Source organism: Monodelphis domestica, chromosome 4 (assembly GCF_027887165.1).
Source record: "Monodelphis domestica isolate mMonDom1 chromosome 4, mMonDom1.pri, whole genome shotgun sequence".
In the NCBI taxonomy this organism is placed as follows: domain Eukaryota; kingdom Metazoa; phylum Chordata; class Mammalia; order Didelphimorphia; family Didelphidae; genus Monodelphis; species Monodelphis domestica.
In genome coordinates, this window is record NC_077230.1 from 435753705 (window position 1) to 435772980 (window position 19276).

General features: G+C 45.6%; 1 protein-coding gene across 1 annotated transcript in view; it reads left to right on the top strand.

Moving 5' to 3' along the window:
- The first annotated feature begins 8287 nt into the window (after positions 1–8287).
- The window catches only part of LOC103098613 (zinc finger protein 470-like), a 74193-nt gene continuing 63204 nt past the window's right edge, over positions 8288–19276 (top strand). The window contains exon 1 of the mRNA XM_056826255.1: positions 8288–9050. Within this exon, the coding sequence (XP_056682233.1) occupies positions 8495–9050 (556 nt within the window). The 5' untranslated portion in view covers positions 8288–8494. The remainder of the gene's footprint in view (positions 9051–19276) is intronic.

Sequence of the window (19276 nt, forward strand, 5' to 3'; positions counted from 1 at the left end):
CCGAATTCACGGAGGGGAGAAGTAGCCAATATGAGCTTGGTCGGGGCACTGAAGAAACGCCAACGTGCCCTTCCCAACCCCCACCTGACGCCCATCCCCCCCTTCTCCTCCCTTCCGTGACCTCCTCCTCCTCTTCCTGCCCTTGGCCTTGCTATGACCCCCAAGTGCTCTACTCCAAAGGCCATGGATGGCCTGATGAACATTTCTTCTGCTGTATTCATTGGCCATGCATGCCTGTGACCTCCTTTAGAGAGAAGTGGGTTGCCATTTCCTTCTCCAGCTGATGTGACGGAGGAAGAAACCAAGACGAATAGCATTAAGTGACTTGGCCAGGCTCACACAGCTAGTAAGGCTAGATTTGAACTCAGGTCCTCATGACTTCAGGGCTGGGTGCTGTAGCCACTGTGCCACCTCGCTGCAGCATTTCTATAATTACAATCTTTTATCATTTCTCCTTCACCTCCCCCTTCAAACCCCAAACCATGTTCTTGCTCCTCCCCATGAACTCTGCCACATCCCCCCCCATTCCCTTCACCCTCTCTCTCCCCTCTTGTCTCCTATTCCCCTGCCCCAGATTTACTACTGGTGCAGTGACTGGGCCCCCTATTCATGCAGGTTACACAGTCTCACCTGGGCTGGCCCTGAAGGCAGGCAGGACTTGACGCTTCCTCTCTGCCACCCTCCACAGCATCTCCCCCAAACAGCCTCCCCCCTTAGACATGCCCGGCACAGGCTCCTCACACCTGCTCCGGAAGGACCTGCTCTCTCTCTCCTCACACCATGGAGACCTTTGACCAGGGACTCCCTCTTGTCTCTTCCTCCTCTTCCTGTCACATCCCTCAGAGCCTTCTGCAAACAGCTCCTCCTTCAGCCCTATCCCACAGCCTTCCTTCAGCCCTATCACACAGCCTTCGCCACCTTGCCCTGGCAGTGATCCCTAGACAAGCACCCATTCCTGCCTGTCTTCTCCAGCCCCATCTCTTGTCCTCTGCTTGTCCCCAATCTTCACTCTGTTGGCTCCCTTTCAGCACATACCTTGGTTCTGCTTCATACTAACAATTCCATGTAAAAAAAACGCTCCAGTGACCTGTGCGTGTCCTCACTAGCTGGCATCCTTTCATCCCTCCTCCCTTTTGTAGCCAAAGTCTCCAAGAAGGACATGTGGGACTCCCATTCCCTGCCTCTCACTCTCTTCTGAACTGTACAGGCTGCTTCCATCCTTATCGGTCACCTGAAACGACTTTCTCCAGACTTAGCAGTGATCCTGGAATCCCCCAACCGAATGGCCTTTGCTCAGGCCTCATCCCTCTGGAGGGCTCTGGAGCCTTTGATGCTGTCTGTCTCCTTCTTCCTCTTGTGTTCTCTTCTCTCCGGTCCTTTGTGGCCATGCTCTCTTGTGGTTCTCCTCCTGCCTCTCTGACCACTACTCCATCCCAGGCTCCTTTGCTAGATCTTCATTTTTGCCACCTGGTTAACTATGGCTTAGGCCAAAAGAATTTGTTCTACAGCTCTCCTAAAATCATCAAGAAGGACAACAGAAGAGGGCCTAGGACAGAGTCCCATAGGAGACCCATGGTTAGCAGAATGGATCTAAATGAAGATCCAACCATGTTAACAGTCAGATATAGAAGAGGAGAACAAAGAGAAAATGGCAAACTAGAAGGAAAACTAGAGAGAAGCGAGTGTTGAGGAAAAGAGAGGATCCAAGTCTGCAGAATGTTCCAGAAGGAAGACGCGTGAGCAAAGGCCATTGTATTTAGCAGATAAGGGATCATTGGTGTGATGAAAGAAACCACTCCCCAAGTTTGTCCTACCTGGCTCCCCATTTTTGCATGGGTAGGGAACAGGACAAGGGACATGGAAGATAAAAGCTCTTTCTCAAGTTTGGTGCTGGAGCAGTGTGGTGGGCTTGGGGTTTTGGCTTAGGTATTTTTTCTAGGTAGGTACAATTTCTGTCCCTTTCCTTCATTTCCAATTTTCATGTATCTCCATTTTTATTAAAATTACTTTGTTAAGCGTTACTAATGGACTCCAGACTTGAGAGTTGATTTCATAACGGTGACCACAATATTTTATTAATACTACATTTAATTTTATTTTCATTTATTACATTGGTATCTTTGGAGAGATCAGATAGGGGTCAAGAATGAGGTCAGAAGCCAGATTTTGGAGAGGTGAGAAGAGAGTAAGGGGAGAACACTCCCCATTCTAAAGAGAAAGTCTTTTGGATGGAAGGTGAAGAGATGAGTGAAGCAGGGAGCATGGCATGAAGGTGGCATCAAAGACCACTTCTTGTTCTTAGAAGGTTAGTCAGAGAGGCCATCTAACCTCTCTGACTCCCTGGCTCTGTCCTACCTAGGCCCTGTAATTCATAAATATTTGCTCCAGCCCTGGCTCAACCCAGGCAGGGCTAGTTAGTCCTTAGCCAGAGGGGTCTCAGCCTTGAGCTGAGGACCTGGGGATACAGGGAGCTTCTCTTAAGAGGTAGGTCTCTCCTGAGGCCAGTCCCTTCAGAAAATTCAGGAAAGGAGTCAGCCTTTCACTCACCACGTGTCAGTCCAAAGGGAAGCAGTCTGAGATCTCCAGGCTGAGCTCCTCCAAAGTCAGGTCTCAGAAAGAAGAGCAATCACAGGAACTGCTGGGCATTTTTAAAGACTGTTTCTTTTCACTTCCTGTGACTTCCTCCACTTTGACAGGTAACTAAGCTTTTGCTTAGGACTGCTCAGGGGGCCATCAGTCGATTCTGATTTGTCATCCACTATTGTACAGGGGGGTCACAGACCTGCTCCACTCAAGTGTGAGTGGGGTTTATAGGCTTCTGGTGATTAAATCTAAAAATGGCCCAGGATAGTTAATTTAATCTTCACAAGCAGGGGAGAATTAATTACATTTTCACAATCAGGGGAGAGTTAATTTAATATTCACAAGTTCTGGGTTCAAATGTGTCCTGGGACACTTCCCAGCTCTTCTGGGTCTTCTGGAGCCCAGACTCCGCCCTCACTCTGACCCAGAAGAGGAGGCTTAAACAAGAAGGGGAACATGGCAGGGGAGGCTGGGAGGAGGCAGGGCTTGTGCTGAGGAGGGAGAGGAACAGAGAGGAGGAGGGGAGGCAGGAAGCCCTTGCCTGGCCTGGGCTGGAATGGGGAGTCTGAAGGCCTTGAGAAGAGGCCTGAGGGGGAAAGGCCTTCCTTCTGGGGGAGGGCAGGAGCCAGTCTTCCGGGGGCCAGGCCTGGGGGTAACTGCAGGGAAGAGTTCCTTCTGGGCTCCTGGGGGCTGGTAGGCCTAGGAGGACCCCCCAGAGGGTGCTGGACCCTCCCTACTGCTTCACCTAAGGTCAGACCCAGGCACCTCCCTGGAGGCCTCCCCCTCTGGGCCTCCCTTTAGCTCCCTCCCAGCTCAGCCTGGACAGGCTCAAAGCCTGGAAGGAGAGTCTAGAATCCAGGGAAGGGCCTGAGTTCCCCCCATACCCTCATCTCAGGGGAGGGCAGGCGATGCCCAGCCCAGACCTATGTATTCTCTCCTCCTGAGCCCCCAGAGATAGCAGAGAGGAATTGAGAGCAGCAACATGGTCCTGAGGTCAGAAAAGGAAGAATTGTCCAGGGAGAGACACCTATAGGACCACCCTCAAACTTGGGGATAAGGTTGTCCCCTCCTCTGGGGAGCCTGCAGGGTCCCCCCCAAAGCAGAAGGAGCAGCAGGATGTTCAGAAAGATCCCTGGAGGAGGGGAACCTGTGGGAGGAAGCCATGTCCTATACCTCAGTTTCCTTCTCTGTCAGAAGTGGGGATCCTAGCACCACCTCCATAGCACATGGAGTGGATGGATCCATTCATTGATCAGCTAATCAATCAATCAATCAATCATTAAACACTTATTAGCCACCTTTCCTTTGCCAGGCTCTTGCCTGAGGCAGCTTCCAGTCTAAAGAAGAAGCAGCAGGGCAGGGCTGGATGGGAAATGGGGGGAGGGGGAAGAAGATTGCAGCCTCCCAAGCCTGGGATATTGTATATCCCTGTCCTCACCAGAGCTCTACACCCAGGGGCCCTGGCAGGATGCCTGTGTCATGACTTCATGCAAACCTTGGCCATCCTCTAGGGAAGGACTCCATTTCTTTGTGTGTGTGTGTGTGTGTGTGTGTGTGTGTGTGAGAAAATTTTATTTAATTAGTCAATTTAGAACATTTTTCCTTGGTTACAAGAATTATATCCTTTCCCATCCCCCCCTTCCCGTAGCCAGCGAACAATTCCACTGGGTATTGTTATGGGCATGGAAGGATACCTTTTGGGGTTCGGGAAGGATGCCTCTTGCAAGCATGCAATGACTCCAAAACTTAGCTTAAACACAAAAAGAGAAATTTATTAATTTAGAAAGTAATGTTGAGAGTGGCCAGGAGGACAGCAAGGTAGAACAGCAAGGTAGGGAGCAGTTCCCTGGGAGGATAGCATGAAAGGAAAAGCTGTTCCCCTCGATGACATCGGTTCTGGGGATTTTATACATTTTTCACAACAGTTAGTCACTCAGGCATGAGGTGGGGTGATCATACTGGGGTCTGCCTGGGGACATAAAGATTCCTTAGTTTTAGGGGACAAACAGATTAGGATCGAGGTGTGGTCTGAAGATGCATCTTTCTGACCATCTAGAGGGCAATCAAAGGAAGATAGTCATCTCAGGACCTTAGGTGGGGTCATTGGGTGTTTTTAGTCTCAGAGTCAGAAAAAAACAAGGGAGTTCCCTTGACAATAGTTTGCCTGGGTTTCTGGGGTACAGTGCCCATGTCAGATATTACATGTGTCCTTGATCAGAACCTATTTCCATGTTGTTGATGTTTGCACTAGGATGTTCATTTAGAGTCTATATCCCCAACCATATCCCCTGGACCCATATAATCAAGCAGTTGTTTTTCTTCTGTGTTTCTACTCCCACAGTTCTTCCTCCGGATGTGGATAGTGTTCTTTCTCCTAGATCCCTTTGAATTGTCCTGGATCATTGCATTGCTGCTAGTAGCAAAGTCAGTTACATTCAATTGTGCTACAATGTATCAGTCTGTGCACAATGTTCTCCTGGTTCTGCTCCTTTCACTCTGCATCAATTCCTGGAGGTCTTTCCAGTTCACATGGAATCTCTCCACTTTATTATTCCTTTGAGCTGTGAATCTTAAAAATTCTCAACCCCTACCTTGGAACATTATCTTAAGGTTAAGGTTAAGGTTATTCCACATTTAAACAATGGAGGTGCTTGATCAGGAATGTATTGAGAACTTTAAAATTACTCCACCCATATTTAGGCATACTTTAGGGGAAGATAAAGTTGTAAACTCCTTAGTGAACAATGAAGGTACTTAACTCATACTTAGAGTGAGGCAAAAGCCCTTAAGCTAAGTCTATTTTTAGATCTCATACAAAAGGGTGCTAAGTACCTATGAAGGTCAAATTAATCACTAAAAGGGCAAGCTTAGCAAAGAGGTGTGAAATACTCAGAAGTTTTAGTCTACCCAGAGAAGTTGATAACAAGATGTGAATTAAGAATGGTCTGTCCTTTGGAAAATGTCTACTGTTATTGGTAGATGTGAAAACTTAGGGGAGGTGACATAGGAGAAAATTCGCTTTAAAAGGGAGCTCAGAGGCCTCTGGACTTAGTTCAGCTTAGGAAGCTGAATTGGAGGGTCTCTCTGAACACTAGAGTTTTGCTTGGAAGGATCTTGTGGTGAGTAGATTAAAGACTGACTTAGTTTCTCTCTTAAGGAGAAAGGTCTAGGCCATTGGCCCCAGCCAACAGAAAAGAGTCTTAAGATGATGAGCCTCTCCAGAGGCTGGTGCCTCCAGAAAGACCAAGGGAAGGGGAGTCAGCCTTTACATGTCAGCTCAAAGGAACAGGGTCACCAGGAAAAACAAGTATAGTCAGCACTCTTCTGAATGAAGAATTATTCTCCACTTCAGTAGAAGTGCCAGTAGAAGTGGAAGTCCAAGTTGAACTTCCATAAGAACTGCCTTCAGGCCCTTGCCACTCTCTTTTAAAGTCCTCTTTTCTTGTGTCACTTCTTTTAATCTTTGTGTCTACCAAACACAGCCAATGCTCCGCTCTAGGACTGCCCAGAAGGCAGTCAGTCAATTCTGATTTGTCACCCATGCTTTCTCACATGGGTCACAGATCTCCCACTCAGTTTGTGAGAGGGGTGTTTGTAACTTTTTGATTAAATTCAAAATGGGCAGATTTCCATACTCAAACTTAAGTACCATGCTTACACTTTGGGGATTAAATCCAGAAATTGACAGATTATGATTTAATCTTCACAATCAAGGATGAGTTAAGTACTTTCATTGTTACAATCAGGGGAGAGTCAAATTCAATCTTCACAGGGTAAAAACCCAGCAGTGCTAGGGCTGGATCAATGGACAGATGGTCTTTTAGCACCATTTGGGCATAGTTCCAAATTGCCCTGCAGAATGGCTGGATCAATTCACAACTCCACCAGCAATGCATTAATGTCCCCACTTTGTCACATCCCCTCCAACATTCATTACTTTCCTTTGTTGTCATGTTAGCCAAACTGCTAGGAGTGAGGTGGTACCCCAGAGTTGTTTTGATGTGCATTTATTTGATTATAAGAGATTTAGAACACTTTTTCATGTGCTTATTAATAGTTTTGATTTCTTTATCTGAAAAATGCTATTCATGTCCTTTGTCCATTTATCAATTGGGGAATGGCTTGATTTTTTATTTAATTGCTTTAGCTCTTTATAAATTTGAGTTATTAGACCTTTGTCAGAGGTTTTTATTATGAAGATTTTTCCCCCAATTTGTTGCTTCCCTTTTAATTTTGGTTGCATTGGTTTTGTTTGAACAAAATCTTTTTAATTTAATATAATCAAGATTGTTGATTTTACATTTTATGATTTTTTTCTAGTTCTTGGTCTTAAAATCGTTCCTTTCCCAAAGGTGTGATATGTATACTATTCTGTGTTCACCTAATTTACTTATAGTCTCCTTCTTTATGTTCAAATCATTCACCCATTCTGAATTTATCTTGGTGTAGGGTGTGAGATCCAACCCTAATCTCTCCCACGCTGTCTTCCAATTTTCCCAGCAGTTTTTATCAAATAGTGGATTTTGGTCCCAAAAGTTGGGATCTTTGGGCTTATCATAGACTGTCTTGCTGAGGTCCTTTACCCCAAGTCTATTCCACTGATCCTCCCTTCTGTCTCTTAGCCAGTACCAAATAGTTTTGATAACTGTTATGGGCATGGAAGGATACCCTTTTGGGTTCGGGAAGGATACCTTTTGCAAGCATGCAATGACTCCAAACTTAGCTTAAAACAAAAAAGAAATTTATTAATTTAGAGAGTAATGTTGAGAGTGGCCAGGAGGATAGCAAGGTAGAACAGCAAGATGGGGAGCAGTTCCTTGGGAGGACAGCATGAAAGGAAAGGCTGTTCCTCCATGGGGACAGCATGGATGGAGAGGCTGTCCCCCAGAGGACATCAGTTCTGGGGTTTATATACACTTTAGATGCTATGTCCTGGTGTGGAGGAGACCAGAATGTTAGTTCCTCAGGCATTTGGTGGAGTGGGGTGGTCATCTGACTGGAGTCTGCCTGGAGGTATAAAGATTCATCTCTTTGTCCACCTTAAATCTAGAGGACAAAAGAGGGTAAACATCTCAGGACCCTGGGTGGGGTCATTGGGTGTTTCTAGGTTAAGAGTCACAAGGATGCAAGGGCAATGGAGTTTCCCTGATAATAGTTCGCCTGGGTTTCTGGGGTACAGTGCCCATGTCAATAACCACTGCTTTATAGTATAGTTTGAGATCTGGGACTGCAAGGCCACCTTCCTTCACATTTTTTTTCATTATTTCCCTGGATATCCTTGATCCTTTGTTCTTCCAAATGAACTTTGTTATGGTTTTTTTCTAATTCAGTAAAAAAGTTTTTTTGGTAGTTCAATGGGTATGGCACTAAATAAGTAAATAAGCTTTGGATCGGATTTTCATTTTTATGTTAGCTCATCCTACCCATGAGCAGTTAATGTTTTTCCAATTGTTTAGATCTAGTTTAAATTGTGTGGAGAGTGTTTTGTAGTTGTGTTCATAGAGTTCCTGTGTTTGTCTCGGGAGATAGATTCCTGGGTATTTAATATTGTCTAGGGTGCTTTTAAATGGACAGGCCTCTGTTTCCCCGATGTTGCAAGCCTTGGTCCCTTCCTCCATAGAGGATTCCATTTCCCAAAATGCCGTTTCCGGATTTCACCCTATTCTTGGCTCCTCCCCTTAAGACAGCCTCTAGGAACGCTGGGAATCTCTTGTGGGCAGGCGCACCTGTGTGGTTCTTGGACTTTTTCTGGGTGAGAGGGGGAGGGGATAGAGTCAAAGGGCAGGAGCGCCCCGGCCTCCCTGCTCTGGTAGTTGAGACTCTCTGTTCCCAAACTCCCGGGGAAAGCGATGACGGGGCGGACCAGACCGGTTCTAGTTCAGTGAAGCTCCGAGTGGGAAAGATTGCGCGCATGAGCAACAAGAGGGGGGGGCTGGTCCAGGCTTTTTACCCGGAGGGGGATGTTCCCTTCCAAACACACCCGGGGAGAAGCAGACTACCTGAGCCGGGTCAGGGGGCGGGGGTGGGGGGGTGCCCGTGCTCACGTGCTAGGGAAGGAGCCCCGATCTCGGGCACTGAAGTAATGCCAGCCCGCTCTCCCCGCCCCTATCTGATGCTCGGTCCCACCTCCAGCGCCCCCGCCATTTCCCGGCAACCCCTCCCCCCAGCAGTCTCCCCCAATTCTGCCTGTGTCGCTTCGGAATGGAAGGAAGCCAAAGATGACGTCAGGGGGCGGGGCTTCTTCCCGGCTAGTTCTCGGCCCTTTTCCAGCCTGAGGCTCCGGGTTCCACCTGAGGCCAGGGAAAGCCTGGGAGCCCCCCTGAACCCTCCCCCCTCTCTCCCCCCAGGCGCACACAGAGGACGTCTCCCCCCTCGGAGCTGCCACCCCCTGAAGCACCCCAAGGTGGCCCCGCAGAGAGCCCGCAGCCAGAGGAATGGACCCCGGGACCCCGAGGCCCCCCTCCCAGGTGAGTGCGGCCGGAGGAAAGGGCTGGAAGGGCTGCTGAAAAGGGGTCCAGCCAAGCCATGGGGTCAGCCGCCGCCGGGCCTTTGGGCCTTATTATAGTAAGAAGAAGTGGGGGAGGGGCCGGGGGCGGGGCGGGGCGGGCGCTGCTGAGCACTTCCAACATCTTGTTCTGGCCTCCCGGGGCGGGCCTTGAGCTTCTCCCCACAGTCCCCGCCCAGAGCCCCTCCCCCCTGGCCACAGGAGAGCCTCCCTGGTGGGGGATGGGGGATGGGGGGGTGACAGACAGCGTTGGGCTTCCCCAGCCCCAGGAGGAAGAGCCTGGCCGGGCTGGCACCGAGCTGGGCACAGGGCTGCCAGGGGAGGGGGCTGGGCTGGCCGAGGAGAGCTGCCCCAGGGAGGAGAGCAGGCCTGGGGGGGAGCCGGGGAGGCGGGGCCCGGCAGGAAGGTGCCCCCTGAGCTGGGTGAGCCCCAGCTGTGCCCGGCTTGGGGGTTCCTGCAGTTCCTCCGTGTTTGTTCCCTCCGTGGAGAACATTGCGAGGGTCAGAGAGGGCTCTGGGCCGCGGTCCTCGGGGAGCCCGAAGTTGGCCTAAATCTTCCCAGGCTCAAACAACCCCTGGCCGGGCCGAGCTTGTCTCCTGGACCTCCTCAGGCCTGCGAGTCCCGCCATTCCGGGGAGCCCGGCTCCTCCTGCAGGGCCTCCAGCTGGGGTTCCTCCCCCAGAAGCCTTTGATGTCTGACACCCCAAACTCGAATAGTGCTGTTGTGGACGGCTGCCGTGGCTTGTGCCCTCCCTGGGCTGGCTCGTCCCAACTGCAGTTACTTACCCAAAGGCTCCTCCTGTGTGATCACTGGGTTCTTGGTCAGTGACATGCAGGCGGTGCACAACCCCCCTATCAGCATGCTGTGAAGCCCTGCGGAGGGCGCCTCTTCCGTCTTTATGAAATACCTCCAGGCCGCCCTCGGGAGACCCAGACGCACCCCTGGTGCTTGGGAGCCAAGGCCGCCCCTCTGTCAATGTGGTGCTTCAGTTCATGACTGGATAGAATGACGGAGCTGCCTTTGCTCAAGTGTTTTGGAGATAGACTCAGGCTTCCCTTTACTTCTTATTCAAACTTGTTAAAGCACCGAAAATGGCTTCAGGGCCCCCCCCCTCATCCCCGAGTCCCACAGACTCCGGCCCCAAGGACCTGAACTCAACACATTTCTTTCTATTTCCCCTCTTTAAATTGCCTTTGGATGATTCTGTTCAGGTCTGGCCTTTTCTTTACAAATTCTTGGAATTCTTCTACAGCGTTGAATGTCCACACTTTCCCCTGTAACAATATGGTCAGCGTTGCTGGGTCCTTGATTCCTGGCCGGAGGCCTAGTTCCCTTCCTTTAAGGAATATCGTATGCCGTGCCCTTCGGTCCTTCAGTGTGGATGCAGCCAGATCCTGCGTTATCCTCACCGTGGTTCCTGGGTATCTGAAGGCTTCTTCTTGGCAGCTTCTAATCTCTTTTCCTTGGTCTGATAGTTCCTTCCTTCTTCCTCCCCCTTAAACCGGAGTGTTCTTGAATTCTGGCTTTTGGGGGCGCCCCTGTTAAGTCGAGTCCAGCAGGAGGGTCCTCGGCTCTGTCCTGTCGTTAGGCTTGGTTTTCAGTCCCCTGGGAGCATTTCGTTTGTAATTGGTAAGGAAGGGCTTTCAGAGGTCTGAACTTTCGCAGCCTCTACGCCGCCATCTTGACTCCACCTCCCAATACATTTCTTAAGACTAAAAGCTGGACCTTTCCTATTATTGGGAGTAAGATGGCTGTCCTCAAGGTTATTACACCTGAGTGCATATCGTTTTGTGGAATTCCTTTCTAAAAGAACATTCTGTCTGGTACACAAACAAATGCCCCTCCAATCCAAGTAGCAGGGAGCTCCCGACAGGTGACAATGCTCTGAGATAGGTGGATGATGAAGCATGACTTCAATACTAGAAAACTCAGATGCTCTATTGAGTGACAAGGAGGGAAGGTCTCTTCTGGATATGGTGAATGCCCGTGTTTGGGTGCCAGCTTTAGTCAGTCTGGCAGCTGGAACTGGATGAACTCAGGAAAGAGAATTCCTCTTTTGCCAATCAGAAAATGAGTAACAGGCTGAGGGTTATTCTGACAGTCTTAAGAAATCATACAAACTTCTGATAAAACTGGAAATCATTGGAAACACAATACTCTAGACTAAGACCCTTATGTGGACAGGAATCTAGTGGGTCAGCTGGGGTGTTCATAGTCATAGCAGACAGCTATCAGTGGCATCCCTAGTTACAGGAATCCTTATAAGGGAAGCTTTTTGGTGCCGTAGCAGACTTCAGGCAGCCATTACAACAGCTGGTTAGGTTGGACAGAAACCTGCCCCAACAGCAAACACTTCAAAACATGAGGTTCACCGAGAAAGATTAACCTACCGTGGCTAACAATTTGGAGATCGCAGTTTACAGTGTAGGATCCCAAATATCAGATAAATCCACCCGATTATCAGCTTCACATAAAGGAATTGAACCCTGGCCAGCTTTCTTCCAGGGCACAGACAGTGTGGATAGTGTTAGACTTCCTGTAATGGGTAGCAGCTGCTCTGAGACAACCAAAGCCACTTAGGCTGAGTTAAGGAGGGATGATGTTACTCGTCCAGAGTAGGCTGCAGTGTGTAAGAGGGAAAATGATGAGACTCGCCATAAATAAATGATTTTATTAAATCAGAAGGAGTAAGGGAAACGTATGAAGGCAAGCAATAGTGTGAATCTTAAAATTTCTCAGACTCTACTTCAGAAGATTTGATTAAGCTAAACCCATTTTAAACGATGAAGGTACTTGATCAGGAATGTGAGAAATCTAACATTACTCCACCCCTACTTAAGCATACTTTAGGGGAAGATAAAGTTGTAAAACTCCTTACTGAACAATGGAAAGGTACCCAGCCCATACTTAAAGTAAAGCTAAAACCCTTAAGCTGGGCCCATTTTTATATCTAATACAAAAGGGTGCCAAGTACCTATGAAGGTCAAATTAATCACTAAAAGGTCAGGCAAGCTTAGCAAGAGGTGTGAGGTTTTAGTCTACCCAGAGAAGGTGATAACAAGATGGGAATTAAGAATGGTCAGTTCTTTGGAAAACGTCTACTGTGATTGGTAGATGTGAAAACTTAGGGGAGGTGACATAGGAGAAAATTTCCTTTAAAAGGAGGTCAGAAAGGCCTCTGAAAGTTAATTCAGCTTTGGAGTTGAATTGGAGGTCAGGAGTCAGAGAAGGCTGCTAGGGCTTTGAACTGAGTGCAGCTACCTGAACTAAACTGGAGGGTCTCTCTGAACACTAGAGTTTTGCTTGGAAGGATCTTGTGGTGAGTCATTAAAGACTGACTTAGTTTTCTCTCTTAAGGAGAAAGGCCTAGGCCATTGGCCTAGTTCCTATTTCCTCTCTCTCTCTCTCTCCCTCCCTTTCCTTAATTCCTTAATTTGTATTAATTACAATCTCTATAAAACCCAGCTGACTTTGGTGTTTCATATTTTGGGAAATTGCCCATGGCGACCACTTTATTTTTAGTATAAAATCAAGATGCAAAAAATTATCTTTACAGTTTTGGCAATTCAGTCTTGAAACCATATTTTTGCGGTCACCGTTTAAGGCAACCATTCTTTTAACTGTACAATAGAGAACAATTACTTTCCTTGCTGCTTCATTTAGCCTGCTATTCTGTGGCCGCCATCTAGGCCCACTAGCCACGCTCGCACAAAAAGAAGTCCAGCCAGCACCAAATATGGAAGAGAACAGGCTGCATGCTTCCTGGCTCACCATCGATGAGCTCTCCTGGCTCTACCCTGAAGAAATAAATGTTGGTAAATTGGAGTTGAGAGGAGGAGGATATGACAAGATACTTTGGTGTACACAAAGTATCTTTTAACTCTCGTCTCAGAAGGAAAGCCAGGGATGACTTCCCTTCCCTAAGTCAGCATGGAAGGTTCCTGGAGACAATTTGTGTATATAAAAAAGTTATGTATTTCATGTTCAACAATATGAAATCAGGATTAATAACAGGGAAAACCTGAAACTAATAGGGAACTGTTTCCATCTGCCGGTTACGTTCAGCTCACAGTGGAGTCTTCTGTTCTTCTGGCTACATTAAAACTACACTAACATTTTCTAAAAAACCCCAAACGCTGTCTAACTCTAAATCGAGCTAAATCCTTATTCGCATAACTTAGTTTAATAAAGATGTCTCTACGATTCAGTCAGCCAAGATGGCAGCTGCTCACTGACAATCCGGTGGTCCAGAGACCAGACCAACAGCTTCAATCTTCCTCCCTCTCCAAAACTGTTACCCAGGAAAGCAGACCTATCAGCTTCTTCTGAAATATGACTTCTCTCAGTCAGGAAAGTAGAAACCCTCTTCAGATGGGTTAGAGGTCTCTTCCTTTTCACCAACCAAGAGAAAGATGTCTGTCTCCAGCAGCAGCCAGAGAGTGAGAGCAAGTTCACTAACTGAAGTCCAATGATTGAAAAAACTCAGTCAGAGATGGAGAGCAAGGCCAGTCAGTGAGTGTCCCAGTCAGGAGCTCACCAACTGCCAGAACTTTTTCCTGTGTTCTTCCTTCCAAGTTCTGGTCTCGTGCACTGCTCTCGGCCTGGCTTGTATTCTCAGAGATCTCTTTATCAAATATCATATCTTTTAACTGATATTTGAACTCGTATCCTAATTTCCTTACTGCAATTATGCTCCATACTGGCATGGCATACTGACAACAGAGATTGGGTGCCAGAGACATTTCAGATGATGCCAGACTCCTAGCCTATGTTGATGACAGCTATTAAGCTGTAGTCAAGGAATGCCAGGCTGTGGTGGATGCTGGGAAGGAGGGAGAACTATTTTTCCTTATGCAAGTGGTTCCTCAAACTCTCAATATAACATGAGATTGTGCTTATTCACTTAGCTAGAATCAGAGTCTGACCCCATATAATTCTATGGAATCCTCTTTATGCTTTCATCTAAATAAGAGTATTTCATAGCCTTTTAGGAAATTAAGTAGATAATTCCTTTTTCTTTATTTGCTCCTCATTAATCACTGTTAATATCCCCTTCCCCCCTAAATATGCAGTACTTGCTAACTTCTCAGAAATTCTTAAAAAAAAAAGTTCTTACCAGATCAATTATGACACCTGTGATAAGGAGGAATTTCAGATCACCCCTCTTTCTCCTCCACAGAATCTCCCTTCTCACTGAGAGAATACTTATCATCTCCCAGATTCCATAGGGAAAAGCATTTTCAGAGTAAGATACTTCTCCAGGTTTTGCTCTTCACAACATGATTCTTACTTATGTCACAAAATGCCTTTGTCAATATCCCATTGGGCTCTGAATTGTTAGATTTAAATTAGTTTTGAGCGCTAAATTGTTGTAGATAAGAGAGTGGGAGCCATAAACTGTGATAATTAAAATGTTTGGGAGCAAGGGAAATATATATATCAATTATGACCGCTGAAATATGTTTTCTACTGTGACTTGGTTTTATATAAATATAAGATGGTCGCCAGGGAATATATTCCCAATTTATGAATATGCCCAAGCCAACTGGATTTTATAGAGAAATTTAATTTATAATACACTGATTAATCAATAGAAAAAGAGAGAAAGTAAGAAAGGAATAAGAATGAAGGGCCTCAAGCCAATAAGGCCTAGACCTCAGTCCTAAGAGATAAATCAGTCAGTTGGTTTCATCACTCACCCAAGATCTCTCTAGGTAAGGCTTCTCATGCCAATCTCAGGCTCCACCTTCAAGAGAGCCTCCTTTCAAGAAATGTTTCCAGAGAATCCTCCTCCTGACTCCTCCTGAGTTCTCCTTCCACAGCCTCCTTCAAGACCTCTCCAGGAGTTCTCCCTCCAGGACCTCTCTCCTCTCAGACCTCCTTCAGAGCATTAATCTCCTTTTCTTCAGAGCATCCTCTCCTCAGTCCTCAGACCCCGCTATCTTTAAGCAAACAATCTAAGTTCCCTCCCCTCAGTTCTCACATCTACCAATCACTGTCAATGTCTCCTCTGTGCCAATGGTGGCTCTAGCTTAACCCAGGCCCACCCAGAGGTCTTCCCCCTTTGCACATGTCTGTTGAAGGTCATATTCTCAAATAATTAAATCTTGATCTTTGCTGCAGCCCTTCCTAAATCCTGTTACTCTGAGTAGGGTGGAGATTGTATTTTCTAAGACCTGGTTCTGTCATTCCAAGTATCTCTATTGTATCAATTCTAAAATCAATCATGACTCAAAGAACTTCCTGTTCTATGCTTAAGCATAGGTCACAGCCTTTTCCATTGTTTAGCAAAAGGTTTCTGTCCTAAAGTAGTCTTAAGTAGGGAGGAGAAGGATCCTCCCATGCCAAGGAGTTTCACATTCCAATAGAGTTCTTACTATCAGTAGGAAATTTTTTCAAGTATGAAATTTCCCAATGGGGAAATTTCCAACATTCATAAGTCTAAGAAATTTTAAGGTTTACAGAATGAGTGGTCTCCTGTGCTGGCTCTGACACTCTTCAGGATTAGGAGTTTGGGGAAAATCCCTTGTGTGCTGCAATGTCCCCCAGACAGCAAATGAGTGTTAATACTAGATGAATTCTGAAGGTTCAGTTTAAAATCTCATGACTTACTGTTTTAGGGGTCAGTAAAATTTAAGGATATTGCTGTGGACTTTACCAAGGAGGAGTGGGGACTATTGGACTATTCTCAGAAAGAACTATACAAGGAGGTCATGCTGGAGAATGTGCAGAATCTACTTTTTGCTGGTAAGGATCATTTCCCCTTTAAATCTGAATCTGCCATTAAGGGAATATGTTCATTCCATGCCAAATGTATGGGATTTTGAGCTTTTGTCAATGATATAAAAAGCAAAAGTGTTTATCTCTGCATAGGGCTCTCCTGATTAGTTTTAATTTTAAAAAGTCTTTGACTTATATAATGGGAAGCTGGTACTTTCCTTTATTGCTTCTGTAATTGTTTCTCCTCTGTTTTAGATAGTTTCAGGTAGAAACTTAAAACAGTGTTATACATTTATATTCCTGAAGCTAATCGCAGAAATCATCTAGTCCAGCCTCTAATTAGACCTGAATTTTACACACAAGATCTCTATACCTAGGCAGCTTTTCTTTAGGGAACCTTCTGCCTGCCAAGGCAACCCCTTCCCATGTGGAATGGGGCTTGTCTTTAGAAAAGATTTCTTTTTAATAAATATTAATGGGGAAGGCAAAATCAAGAAGGCATCAGCAAAAGCTAGGCTATGATGCTACCTAGGACAGTGATAGGGAACCTTTTTTAACTTTTTAGGGACCCCATGCCTTGCCTCACCCAACCCTCAAAATTTGTGTCAGTGCCTTCCCCCTGTCTACATGCAAGAGCATGGCACTGATGTTACATTAGGAACCAATATGTTTAATTAGAGGAATACATTGTGTAAGGATAATTTTAGTGTTTTGACTTAAAAATCTAAATAAGTGGTTGCCATGGGAAATTCCCAAATATGAAAAATACCCAAGTCAGTTGGGGATTTATGGAGATTTTAATTAATATAAATGAAGGAATTAAGGGAAGGAGAGAGAGAGAGAGAGAGAGAGAGAGAGAGAGAGAGAGAGAGAGAGAGAGAGAGAGAGAGAGAGAGAGAGAGAGAGAGAGAGAGAGAGAGAGAGAGAGAGAGAGAGAGAGAGAGAGAGAGAGAGAGAGAGAGAGAGAGAGAGAGAGAGAGAGAATATGAATGAGAGAATGAGAGAATTAATCTAAACCGCTTTGGCTTAGACTGAGCCAAGCAGTAGTTAAAGGCCTAAGGGAAAGAGAAGTCAGTTTTATCACTCACCACAAGACGATCTCCAAGCAAGCTCCAGTCCTCCACTGAATCTCCTGAACTGAGTTCAGAATCTAACTCAATTCAACTCTGAACTCCATTGCTCCGAATTCAATTGCCTCTTTCCTTTTAAAGAAATTTTCTCTTATGTTATCTCCCCTAAACTTTCACATCCACAAATCATAGTAGACGCTTTTTTCTAGGATTGCCCATTCTTAGTTTTCACCACTCTTTAGTTCACACCTTCTCTGGCTAGATTATATCTTCTGAGTACTTCACACCTCTTTGTTAAGCTTGCCTTTTATAAGTTACTTGACCTTTGTGCGATTAATTTAACCTTTACAGGTACTTAACACCTTTTTGTATTAGATCTAAAAATAGACCTAGGTTAAGGTTCTAGATTTACTATAAGGTATGAGTTAAGTACCTTCATTGTCAATCAGGAGTTTACAACCTTATCTTCCCCTCAGGCACTGTCTGAGTAGGGTGGAGTAATTTTAAAAGTTCCCAATACATTCCTGATTCTTGTTAGACCAAGTATCTCCATTGTTACAATAAGGGAATAACTAAACCAAATCTTCTAAAGTAGAGTCTGAGTAGTTTTTAAGATTCACAATTGTCATTCCCTTCCTGGAGTTGACAGGGTTCCCAGTGGGATTTCTACATAGTGCATGAGTTATTAAAAAGAAAAGGGTGAATGACCCAAACCTTATCAATACATTTAAACCAGAACGGGTCTTGATTATCACATTCACCCTGAATGAGCATCATCCTCATGTGCTGGGCCTGGGGATATTCAGTAAAAGTAAAAGACTACTACTCGAACCAATGTGAAAGAAGCCTCAGGCATTTGGTAGGCCTTTGAGGCACTGAGACCATGGACTAGGGACCAGGGATTTTCTTGCTTTGTGGGTATTTCTTGCATACCCAACAATCTGAGGGAGTTACTTTAGCTGCTGCTTCCCCTAATTGAATTAGAGAATTATCTGCCCAGGTAGCTGGGTATGCTTAGTTTAGAACCCAGGAGAAGATCCAGAATGTGAGGAGAGGGATAGTCATGGACTCAGGGAGTTAAGAGTTAAAGCAACACATATCAGTGGGAGTGATTAAGATAACAAAGAGAGAAGAGGAAGGGACAGATTATTCCAAAGTGTCCTGCAACTGTTTTTTTCTGCTTTGAAGGGGATATTTGAGATTTTTCTACCTGCTCACAGGAGTAGGTGTCCCCACCTCCTGTCCTACCACCTATTTCTGGGAGGATAAAGGTTTTATTGGGAGAGCCATGAGTCTTATGTATTCTGCCCTTCCAGTTTTACAGTAGTGGAGGTGGATAGGATGGCTTGATAGAGACCCTCCAATTCAGGTGTTAGCTGGTTCAATCCCTCCATTTGGGCTGGGTGTGTGATTTCCTCTTCATCCTTTGAAGGATTATGGAAGATCTGATTAGCATATTCCCACAGGGCTTGGTTAATGGGGCTCAGCCCTAGGTTTGTTTAGGGAGTTATTTTAATTAGGGTCAGTGTCACCAGGAGGGTCTGGACTTGTGGGGGTAGGGCTGAGGGGGCATGGCCATGCCAAGGGCTGAGCCTGTTTGTGCCCATGGAGAGGCCCCTATGTGCCATCTGGCATTCCTGCCACAGGTTCACCATAATGGACCTAGGAAGACATGGAACTTGTAGAAAACTAGAACTACAGCTGAGGGAATTAGCAAGGAAAAACTAATGTTTAAGAGAATTCCCCTTCTACCCTGAGAACAGAGCCAACTTTGAGATAGAAGTCAAAGTAGAAAAAAAAAGTCTGGGAAAATGAGCAAACAGCAAAAGAAACATTTAAACATAGAAAATGTCTAAGGAGATGAAGAGTAAGTCACAGATTCAGATGGGGACTGGAATACAAAAGCATCCACAAGCAGAACTTCAAATAATAATGGGAATGGTTCTCAGGTACTGGAAGAGTTCAAAGAGGAATTGAAAAATTAAATGAGAGAAGTAGAAGAAAAATGGGGAAAGCAAATGAAAGTAATACAAAAAGAAAATAAGTTTATGTCCAAATACAAAATTCAAGAGAAGCATGAAAAGATAAATAAAAAAAAATTTACAGGTCTCAGTGAGGTCTAATTATTTATATGCCTAGTGCAAAGGTGATATTTGTAATCTTTTAAATTGTTATTCTTATCATAGAAGTTAGAAGTATACAGAGACAGAGGTTTGGTACTAAACTAATTAGGTAATTATAAAAAGAAATCAAGGGATGAAAAAGGATAGAACTGAGAGAAAAAGGAAGAGAGAAGTAAAATGGGGGTAAATTATGTCAAATAAAGAGGCATGGGAAGAAAACTATTCCAGTGGAGGGAAGGGTGAGAGTGGAGATAGGCAGTCAGTAAAATTTATTT